The sequence below is a fragment of the Peromyscus eremicus genome, chromosome 6, assembly GCF_949786415.1.
Source record: "Peromyscus eremicus chromosome 6, PerEre_H2_v1, whole genome shotgun sequence".
Lineage (NCBI taxonomy): Eukaryota > Metazoa > Chordata > Mammalia > Rodentia > Cricetidae > Peromyscus > Peromyscus eremicus.
Genome location: NC_081421.1, coordinates 124,636,705 through 124,648,814, shown reverse-complemented (window position 1 = coordinate 124,648,814; position 12,110 = coordinate 124,636,705). Strand labels below are relative to the sequence as shown.

Below are 12,110 nucleotides of genomic sequence, written 5' to 3'. Positions count from 1 at the left end.
TTCGAGGCCAGCTTGGGCTACCAAGTGAGTTCCAGGAAAGGCGCAAAGCTACACAGAGAAACCCTGTCTCAAAAAACCAAAAAAAAACAAAACAAAACAAAAAAAAGATTATTGTCTATCTCTCCCCACTCTTTGTTTTGTCCTTAGTCATATCAGTAGGTTGGTAAAAATTTTTGGCCATCAATCACTAGCTTGGTTAGGGGTTTTATTGCTGTGAAGAGACAGCATGGCAACAGCAACTCTTATAAAGGAAACATTTAATTGGGGTGGCTTACAGTTTCAGAGGTTCAGTCCATTATCATCATGGTAGGACATGGTGGTATGCAGGCAGACATGGTGCTGGAGAAGGAGCTTAGAGTCTTACATCTTGATCTGTAGACAATTGGAAGTAAACTTGACACTGGGTGTAGCTCAAGCATAGGAGACCTCAAAGCCCACCCCTACAGTGACACACTTCCTTCAACAAAGCCACAGAGTTAGGAACCACGTCTGCCTTGTGTGTTCAGGCTTGGCATAGGAGATACCGTTGATCCTTATTAATCAAAATGTGGTTCAGTGATGTCATATTTGGGATCTAACAAGTAGGCTCTCAAACCAGGCGTGGTTGCACACTTTACCTCTAATACTAGCACTTAGGAGGTAGAATTAGGAGGATCTTGAGTTCAAGGTCATGTTGTGGTATGTAACAGGTTGAAGGACAGCCTGTGTTACAGGAGACCCTGTCTAATGAATAAAACATAAACATAAAACAGAGTGTAGGTTTTAGGCCTTAAGTCAGATTTATTGAATTAGGATTCCCATGTAATTTGTCTGTATAATAAAGTTTGTGAGCCACTGATATAGATTATAGGATTATTTAATTACAAAGTTAAAAGGAAATTTTCTTGAATTTTTCTTTTTCTCCTTAATGATATTTACAATTTGTCTTTTGGAAGGAATAATCACACTCTTTTTGGTGTTTTAAATTACACTAAGACTGCGGGAGGGAGCAGAAGGCTGCGCTCTAACATACTGGAGCCCCTGGTTGATGTGGAAACTATCAACATGAGGCTGGACTGTGTCCAGGAGCTGCTTCAGGACGAGGAGCTCTTCTTTGGACTCCAGTCGGGTAAACAGTTTATTACTTATTTATTGAAGTGTAGCCCAGATTGGTCTTAAAACCTTCCTGCCTCAGTGTCCAAATGTTAGGATTACAGGCATGCAGCACTATGTCTAGCTTCACTAATTTTATAAATTAAAATACAGTCAGTTTATTTAAACTGCTTCTGTCTATCGCTCATCCCTTCATCTGGCTACACATCAGTCCAACTGGCTTCTCTTCTGAGCCTGTCTTTCTGTGTTTATGAACTTCTTCTGTGGGGACTTGAACTCTCCTTGGGCTTCACCTTCTCTGGCTCTCACCATATTTTTCCTTTTGGTCTTAACAAACTTGGTGGAAAACTCAGTGTTCTGTCGTCATCATTTCCCGTCTGAGACGCTTGTGTTACAGGCAGCCTTGCAGGTGTGAATTGCTCTCTGAGCCTCTTGGATCCTTTTACATTGCTGTATGCTTTTGCTTCTGGTGTCACCTCTAGGCTTTTCTGGAGGCTGCCCTTGGCAGGCAGAGCCCTTTAATGGCTGGATGCTGTGATCACCAGCTCTCCCACACTGATGTAGTGTAACTAAACTTCAGCACTCCTTTGCAGGATCACTTGAACCTCCTTCAGGCTTTTTCCTGACATTGTTTCTCTACCCCCTCTGCGTTCTCTCCCTCCTGTGTTCCTCTGTCTTGCTCTTCCTCCCCTTCCTTTCTTTTTCTCTTCCCTCCCTTTTCCTTCCCCTTTTCTCTTCCCTTCTCTCCTTTCTTAAAGATGTATTTTTAATTTATGTGTGTGTGTGTGTGTGTGTGTGTGTGTGTGTGTGTGTACACCAACATGAATTTTTGTGTACCACATACATGTAGTTGCCCTCAGAGGTATTGGATTCCTTGGAACTGGAGTTACAGCCCCTCCTTTCTCTTTGAGACAAGATCAGCTCTATAATATAGACTGGCTTCAGATTTGCAAGTCTGCAGAGTGCCTTGATTACTCCATGAAGTTCAAATGCTCACTTTCTGTTTCAGTCATATCAAGATTCCTGGATACGGAGCAGCTGCTTTCTGTTTTAGTTCAAATCCCAAAGCAAGACACGGTATGTGTTACTGAGCACCATGTGCTATGTTATTATTGTGAGACACAGCTTGTCTTGATGGATAGTGATAGGAAATAAAGAAGTGTCCTAGGTAAGTAATCCTCACTGATACCTAGAATAGTTTTATGCCTTAGGGGCAACTTCTAAAAATTTGGCTTTATATTACAGTGCAGTAAAAAAGCATCTTAGGTAGTTGAAGGATTAGCATATTTAAACTAATCAAATATTTACTTAAATATATCATTTATATACTTTTCAACAAAATTATAACCTATACTATTTACCTACAATATAACAATTATGTTAGTTCTAAAGAATATCTATATTCTTATATATATAATTGTCTTTGTATATATAAATATATATTTATATTTTTTTCTACATATATGATTCAGGTTAAACTGAAGAATATGTAATTAAATGAGTGTGATGACTTATGTAAATTCCTTGGCGCTTACTGCAGTGTCTTAGAGAGCAGAGTGCTTTTGTAGTGGAAACACGGAGACAGGAGTGTCTGCTGCTGACAGGCGTGACAGAGCTGGGGTCTTCCAGTGAGGGAACCTTTGTGATCCAGTCTGGCGGCTCTGTCCCTCCTCGGTGTCTGGTAGCATTTGTGTGGAGCCTTATTCTTCCTCCCTTATGTGTTTGGGAGCTCTCACAGTAATTGCCATCAGAACCTATACTCTTTAGGAAACTTTAAAATCTCCTCAAATAGATGCGGTGTAATTCAAATCGAATGAACTTTTGTGCCTCTCAAAGACTTTATAAACTTATTGGCATACAGTTGTTCACTCTGTCCCCCTTATTTTCCTGTTCCTGTGACATCTTCAGTGATGTGCTCTCAGACCTGAGTGGTGACTTGAATCCTCTCTTTCCTGTTCTGCAAGGGATTATCACCTCCATAGCTCTTCTTGGGATACTAGCTGCTTTATTTCATGTTTGTAACTAGTGTTCTGCTCCAAGGCTACCTCCAAGGTAATGCAAGAAAATCCACGAAGGCGGCAAGGACCAGACTTTTTCTATCTGAGGGTATTTAAAAATAAGTTTCTATCTATCTGACTGGTAAAATAAGAAAACACACATGCTTTCTGATGTTAGCTTTCTCTTTTACTTCATGTTAAAAAATGGTCTCTGACTCTTTCTGTCTCCACATTGCTACCATATCTCCACACCGCTACATTCTATACATACATACAAATGGTCATACATCTCTATACACAGTTGCATCTATTTTCACATGGCTACACATCTATCTTTTATATACATTTCTCTTCTGTATCTCTTTTCTATACAGCTTCATCTTCCTTGTCTCCACACAGTTACAAATCTCTTTGGTACAGTTACATCTACACATTTCTTCTCTCTACTCTGTTACATTCCTTCACATATTATTACATCATTTATTCACTCTTTACTCTTTCATTCATTCACTCTCTCATCACTCTCACACTTCTTCTCTGCCCAACTTCGGACAATTCTATGTTACATTTTCTCTCTACCCATTCAGCTTCATCCCTCACTTAGCATGCACACCTACACACACTCACACATTCGTTCTTACCCTCTGCCTAGCTCTTACACCATTCCTTCACATCGTTTGCCATTGTTCATTCTCTCACCTTCCCTAATGCTTCTTCTTCATCTGTCACTCAGCACACACACACTTCACTCAATTTCTGCATAGCTTCCTCCTCTACATTGCCACTGCCCCCATCTCTCACTCAGCACGCGCGCGCGCGCGCACACACACACACACACACACACACACACACTTTACTCACATTCTGCAGCAGCTCTCATATAACTTTACACGGCCGTCTCTCTCCGTACTGCTGCTGCTCTCTGCCTCTCTCTCATGGCCAAACTCTGGACAATTATAAGTTACATTTTCAGGGCTCTACCCATTCTCATAACACAAGATAAGTCACGTAGTTTCTCTTAAGCTAGTAATGTCACATTGACTCATGCACTAAGTTGGTGAAAGGATCCAGACAGTAAGTAAACAGTTGGTTGATCCCTGAGCCTGTAGCGTCTACTTAGGCTAGGACTACATGCAAAAACTCAATTACTGAGAAAGTTATGTCTAAAGTTGCTATAAGCTCTGACCTTGAATAAGCAAAACAACACCTGGAAAAATGACCTTGTGTATTTGTCTCTAGGGACAACCAGCCTGCTTTGAATCTGTTCTGAAGTCTAAAGTTAGCTGTTTATGTAAAAAGCTGCCTTTGCGATTGAGAATCCTATATCTGTCTGAGTAATATAAAATGTAGACGAATTTCTAAACGGTTTTATTAAATAAAGAACATGGGCTGGGCGGTGGTGGCGCACGCCCTTAATCCCAGCACTCGGGAGGCAGAGGCAAGCGGATCTCTGTGAGTTCGAGGCCAGCCTGGTCTACAGAGCGAGATCCAGGAAAGGCACAAAGCTACACAGAGAAATCCTGTCTCAAAAAACAAAACAAAACAAACAAACGAACAAAAGAACACGGAGCCAAATATAGGGGTGAAAGCCTTAGAGACCAACCATTTTACCTCACCAGCTCTGTAGCCTCCAAAAAAGTGAGCTACTTCCTGTCTACCTGCACCTTTATTGCCTTGTTCTGTCCTCTCATTGGCTTTTAGCCCAGCTACCTCACTACCTTGTCACTGCCTGTCTATACAGACCTCCAGGTCTCTATGGTTGGTACTGGGATTAAAGGCGTGTGATACCACACTTGGCTGTTCCCTAGTGTGTCCTTGAACACACAGACACCCTGCCTGCCATGTGATTGGATTAAGGGTGTGTGCTACCACTGCCTGACTTTTGTGTTAATGGCTTGCTATTTCCTTTGATTTCCAGGCAAACTTTATTTATTAACATACAAATAAAATATCACATTTCCCCTTTTTTGTCTAATAAAAATAAAAAATAATAAAAAAGTTATAACTAATATAAGAAAAACTATAATAAGTACAATAACTATATATAATATATACAAGCAGTAAATAAATACATCAACAAAGTCTAGTCCATTTGCATTGACAAATGTAGAGAAAATATTTTATTATCTATTTTATTTTGATGAGTCCAAAATGTACCTAATCCACTTTCTATCCTAACTTGTATTACCAACAGAAAACTATCTTGTGATGTCTTTCAAATTTATACACTTTTAACACCTCTTGGTGAGTTTTTGTTTTGAATTTCTTTCTTTCTTTCTTTCTTTCTTTCTTTCTTTCTTTCTTTCTTTCTTTTTTTTTTTTTTTTGTTTTTTTGAGACAAGATTTCTGTGTGTAGCTTTGTGCCTTTCCTGGAACTCACTCTGTAGCTCAGGCTGGTCTCAACTCACAGAGATCCGCCTGCCTCTGCCTCCCTAGTGCTGGGATTAAAGGCGTGTGCCACCATCACCTGGCTCTTTTTTGAATTTCTTAACAAGGAAAATTGTTACTACAACTATCTAATCTTTAACTCCCTCAGAGACCCAAGAAGGAAATAATATTACCTAGTAAAACAGGAAGTGTGAACAATTGACTTCCAAAAAAATGTGAGTTGACAGAAACAGGTAGCTGCCTGGGCAGTCACTCGAGGTTCCTCTGTGCTTTGGGGCATCATCTTCGGCCTACAGGCTTAGTGTATCTGGCAGACTCATTTGTGAAGTAGGATGTACACAAGGCATACAGCTCGACCTCACATTCGGTGTGAGTATTCCATGTACCAGATAACCTGAATGATGGGGCCCTATAACAATGATTCCAAATGGACAATAATAATACCACTAAGCTGACAAACATCATCTAAAGATCAGCTTTGGACCACAAACTGCTCAGAACAATTTCGAGATAGTTAGCTGAGATGATCCAGTTTCACAGACTACTCGAACAAGGACTTGAGATAAGCCCTGTACTTTGGCATTATGCAGAGACTGGACAACAAATGATATAGCTACCTCTCCTGGAATTTGACAGTTAACCCCCAAATTTTCTTTTCAGGATCCCCTAAAGATGCCTTCACACACAAACAACAGAAAATAATTTTAAGAACACGACACCCACATTCCCAAGAGGTGGGGTGGGGCGGGTGGTTTTTGGTCTTTCATTGGGTTTCAGGTTTGGGATACTTGTCATTGTTTAGGAGGGTTGGTTACAAGTTGTTGTTGTTAATTGCTGTGGGATGTTCTGTATGGCAAATGTGTTGCTAATTAGTCAATAAATAAAACACTGATTGGCCATTGGCTAGGCAGGAAGTGTAGGTGGGACAAGGAGCAGAATAAAGGTGGGAAGTGGAAGGCTGAGTCAGAGAGACACTGCCAGCCGCCACCATGACAAGCCGCATGTGAAGATCCTGGTAAGCCACAACCCATGTGGCAAGGTATAGATTTATAGAAATGGATTAATTTAAGCTGTAAGAACAGTTAGCAAGAAGTCTGCCATGGCCATACAGTTTGTAAGCAATATAAGTCTCTGTGTTTACTTGGTCGGGTCTGAGTGGCTGTGGGACTGGCAGGTGAAAGAGATTTGCCCTGACTGTGGGCCAGGCAGGAAAACTCTAGCTACAGTTAATGGTCAGGAAAAGGGCTAAGCAAAAGAGATTAGATTTAAGGTTCTTGTTTGAAAAAAAAAAAGAGGATATAGATAAGAGGTAGATTATTGAATCTACTCTAAAAAAGATAAAAATGATAAAGGGTAGATTATTGAATTTACTCTAAAAAGAAAAAAGAGAGGATATAGATATGATATAAATAGGTAGATATCGAATCTACTTTTAAGAGACAACTACTAGTTTTAAATACTTAAAATTGGATTGGATTTTTATATATTGTATACAAATTATATATATTGAGATTGATATCGTTAGAAAATGCTGTATGTATATTTATAATCTTGTTCAGGATATTGTACCTATACAGTTTATTTGACAATGTAATGCAATTTGCTAATCCTTGAATATTATTATTACCAACTATTAGGATATAAAGAAATGAAAGTTAGTAGTTAGACATTATAATTGAACTTGTAGTCATATTAAGCATGTTTTAAAGGTCAAGCAGAGATATATTTTAGATAGACAGGTCATCTTCAAACCCTTCAGAGATCTACAGAATATGTCATTTAAGATGTTTTAATAACTTAGAATTTTTTTTTATGATTATGAGACATGTCAGCTCCTGGCAGTACCAATCTCCTTCAGAAAACATATGTACATTGAAGAAAATGCATATGGAGTTAACTTTCATTGTGGCAAAAGCTAGCCACTGGGCAACGAAGTGCCCTCACATCGACTGCTGACAGTATGCTATCCAAAATGGGCAAACAGGACACAAACAAAGGACTATTGATCCTTGCCAAGACAAGTGTGGTTGCAGCTTTGGCAACAGGTGTCCTCTGAGGCCAGGACAGTATGGCACCATCGCTGGAGTGGCTTTGCAATCCAGAAAAGGTACAGTGCCCCTTTCTTCAAAGGCAGCTGAACAGGCAATGGACCGATGGCTTCTGCAGTGGAACAGTAGCTGAAACAGTTATTCTTGAAAGAGTAACTAGGCTGATGGAGTCTAACCTCTCAATTGTAGACTGGTATTTAATAAAGGAGATGAAGCTACCCACAAGCCGAGAAGAATGGGATGCTGAGATGAAGCCACCCACAGACCAAGAAGAATGGGATGTGGAAAAAAAAATGGGACACTGAGATGAAGCCATCCACAAGCTGAAAAAAATAGGCAGCCATATTCCAAAAACACCAACAATTTCCAAAATTTAAAATCCTGAATCATGACAGGATACTGGTGGAATTCAAGTTTGTTTGGTACATGAAATACTTGTACTGAATGTGAGGTCGAGCTGTATGCCTTGTGTACATCCTACTTTACAAATGAGTCTGTCAGATGTGCTAAGCCTATAGGCTGAAGATGATGCCCCAATGTTGCAGAGAAACCTTGGGTGACTGTCCAGGCAGCTGGCTATTTCTGTCAACTCCTACCAGTAATATCCCATAGTTGTGTAGATCAGCCAAGCTGTGATGTTAGCTGGCAGGGTTGTTAGAAATTACTGACCACATTGTAAACCCATTACAATGGTATATTATTCGTAGGAGTTGACTGTTCATGAGGAAAACCTATCACTGTATTGAAATGTGGGCTGTTCCCATTTGTCTTTTATCTTGACAGGTTAATGCAGCTGAATCAAAGATAACAAATTTGATCTACCTGAAGCATACTTTGGAACTTGTGGATCCTTTAAAGGTAATTCATATGTGTGTTGCACAAAACATATAAAGCATTATTTTTAGACATTTTCTTTAGAAAAAAATAAACTTAGAAGTTGTGAGAACAGTGTATATTTTCTCTTTACATATGTAGAATATATATACATAAAGACACGTTATTGCCCATACTCTTATTGATCCATTTGAAATAAGTTATAGTATCTAAGTACTAAATCATGTCTTTCCTATGAGCAAGGGTGTTCTCTTGCATAATCACAATATATTTATCAAATTCAGAATACTTAACATTGATATAATACTATATATATCCCACATTCATTTTTTCAGTTGTTTTAATATTAATAATTTTATTTATAGTTTTCTAAAAGGGTTCTGCCCATAACGATTCATCAATGTCTTTAAACTCTTTTAAAAACATTTTTTATTTATTGAAAAAAATTCATACAATGTATTTTGATCAAGTTTTCCCCTTTTTCAGTTCTTCCCAGGGCTCCCCATCCCCCTCCACACCTAACTTTATGTCCCTTTTCTCTCTTTAAAAAAAAAAAACAAGTAGAGCCAGGCATGGTGGCATACGCCTTTAATCCCAGCACTGGGGAGGCAGAGGCAGGTGGAGCTCTGAGTTTGAGGCCAGCCTGGACTACAGAGTGAGTTCCAGGACAGCCAAAGATAGCCAGAGAACTCTCACCCATTGACTGATGGAAACAGATGCAGAGATCCATGGCCAGGCCCCAGGTGGAGCTCCAGGAGTCCAAACAGCGAGAGAGAGGAGGGATTCTATGAGCAAGAGATATTGAGACCATGATTGGAAAAAGCATAGGGACAAATAGCCAAACTAGTGGAAACACATGAACTGTGAACCATTAGCTGAGAAGCCCCCATGGAACTGGACCAGGCCCTCTGGATAAGTGAGACAGTCAATTAGCTTGAACTGTTTAGTAGGTCCCCAGGCAGTGGGACCAGGACCTGTCCTTGGTGCATGAGCTGGCTTTTTGGAACCTAGGGCCTATGCTGGGACACTTTGCTCAGCCTAGGTGAAGGGAGGAGGGGATTGGACCTGCCTCAACTGAATCTACCAGGCTGAGCTGAATCCCCAGGGGAGACCTTGCCCTGGAGGAGATGGGAATGGGGGGAGGGGGGGTGGGCGGGAGGAAGGAGGACAGGGGAATCCGTGGCTGATATGTAAAATTAAATTAATTATAAAATTAAAAAACAAAAAAAAGATAGCCAGAGAAACCATCTTGAAAAACCAAAAAACAAACAAACAAACAAAAAACAAGCAGACAAAAACAAAACAGAGGAACAACAATAAGGAACACACACAAAATCCCCACAAAAATGAAAATCAAAACAAACAAGCAGAAGACCAGCTAAGACAAAAAGATGCCCAAACAAAGCAAAGAGAGACAAAAAGTCTACAAAATATTGAGTTAGTTTTCTGTTGGCCAACTGCTCATGAGTCTGTATGGCGCCTACACTGAGGTTAATAGACCCAGTGACACTCGAGTGGAGAAAACTGATTTTCCCTTTGCTCATAGGTATCAGTTGTAGATAGCTCACACCCACTTTCTCTTCTCAATGATAGCACCCATCTAGCTTGAACATGTGCAGTCCTTGTGCATGTTGCCATAGTCTGTGAGTTGATATGTGCATCAGTCCTGTTGTGTCTGGAAGACCCTGTTTCTTGGAGTCATCCATCACTTCTGACTCTTACAATCTTTTTACCACCTCTTCTGCAAAGATTCCTGAGCCTTGAAGGGAGGGCTTTGATGAAGACATCTCATTTAGGACTGAGCACCCCAAAGGTTCTCCCCACTCTCCGCACATTGTCCAGTTGTGGGCCTTTGTGTTAGTTCTCATCTGCTGCAAAAGGAAGTTTCTCTGATGAGAGCTAAGGAGACACCGATGTATGGGTAAAACAGTATGCCATTACAAATCATTTTATTGCTGTTCCTTCAGCAGAATAATAGCATTATGTCTCCTCTTAGGCCTGTGACCTCTCTAGGGCAGGTTCTTGTCCACTTTATCAGTGTCAGGTATGGGTTTCATCTCATGGAGTAGACCTTACATTCAGTCAGAAAGTGCTTGGTTACTCCCACAACATTTATGCTACTATTGCACCAGTATATCTTGTAGGCAGGTCACTGTTGTAGGTCACAGGGATTGTAGGTGGGAGATACTGATGACTACCTTTCGTTTCCTTTCATGTATGCATATATTTTGGGAAGCATCTACAGTAGTAAGTTTCTATGTGGCTCTTCAAATGGCCTCTAGTGTCCATTGTCCCTCCCTACATTCCCTCCTTTTCCTTTCTTTACTATCCCCTTCCTAGCTAACCCTCCTATTCTAGTTTCCCTTTCTCTCTCCATAGTAGTACATTTTATTTCCCTTTCCTCAGGAGAGCCTCTCCTCCTACCTACCTCTTCCTAGGTGCCTAAGTACCTAACTTCTGTGGCTATTTGGATTGTTGTGTACGTATTGATAGCTTGAAAGCTGACATCCACATAGAAGAGAAAACATACAATATTTGTCTTTTTGAGTCTGGGTTACTTCACTCAGGATAATTTTTTTCCAGATTCATCCATTTGCCTGCCTATTTTATTTTTCTTAATAGCCGAATAATATTCCATGTGTAAATGTACCATATTTTTATTATCCATCCATCATTTGATGGACATCTAGGCTGTTTCCACTTTCTAATTACTATGAATAGAACAGCAATGAAAATGGATGAGCAAGTATCTCTGCGTAGGATGTAGAGTCTTTTAGTTGTATGCCCAAGAGTGATACAGCTGGATTTTGAGGTAGATCTAGTCCCAGCTTCTGGAGGAACTTCCATGGAACTGATTTCCACAGTGGTTGTGCAATGGGTATGTGTTCCCCTTATTCCACATCTTCACCAGCATGTGCTGCCATTTGTTTTACTGATCTTGGCCATTCTGACTGCTGTAAGATGAAATCTCAAAGTAGTTTTGAGTTTCCCTGATGACTAAGGATAGTGAATGTTTCTTTCAGTGTTTCTCAGCCATTCGTGTTTCATCTTTTGAGAACTCTCAAAAAGTTCTGTACCTCATTTTTCAGTTGGGTTATTTGTTTTTTGATGCCCAGGTTTTTTGAGTTCTTTATATATTTTGGATATTAATTCTATCAGATGTGTAGTTGGCAAAAATCTTTTCCAGTTCTGTAGGCTGCCATTTTGTTCAAATCATGGTGTCCTTTACTGTACAGAAGTTTTTCAGTTTCATGAGGTCCCATTAATTAACTAGCTAATTAATTAATATTAATTGTTGGTCTTAGTGCCTGTGCTATTTGTGTTTTGTTCAGAAGTCCTGTGCCAGTGAGTTCAAGTTCAAGACTATTCCTCACTTTTTCTTCTAACGGATTCAGTTTATTTGGCCTTATGTTGAGGCCCTTGATCCATTTGGAGTTTAGTTTTGTGCTGGGTAATGAATATTGCATCTATTTGTATTCTTCTACCTGCAGCTGTCCAGTTTGACAAGTACTATTTGTTTAAAGTGGAAAAGTTTCTTAGCTTTATGATATTATAATTTTGTAGAAAGGAGAAATCAGTGAGACAGACAACTTCTCAAACAGCTAGTTGGAAGGCAAACTGCACTTATTTTAAAGGAGATGCTCAGAGTGTGCATCTTATTTTGGGAGGATGTGCTAGGGATTGAACCAGGGGACTTGCACATGCTAAGCACACTGAACTACCCCTCCCCCCCCTGTAGCATTCACCTTTT

The 12,110-nt window shown here is 40.0% G+C and overlaps 1 protein-coding gene across 2 annotated transcripts in view; it reads left to right on the top strand.

The window, feature by feature from the left end:
- The window catches only part of Msh4 (mutS homolog 4), a 61,267-nt gene that overhangs the window by 17,482 nt on the left and 31,675 nt on the right, over positions 1-12,110 (top strand). For both annotated transcript variants that reach the window (XM_059266481.1, XM_059266482.1), the window contains exons 7-9: positions 936-1,108; positions 2,102-2,169; positions 8,309-8,383. In XM_059266481.1, the coding sequence (XP_059122464.1) occupies positions 936-1,108; positions 2,102-2,169; positions 8,309-8,383 (316 nt within the window). The remainder of the gene's footprint in view (positions 1-935; positions 1,109-2,101; positions 2,170-8,308; positions 8,384-12,110) is intronic.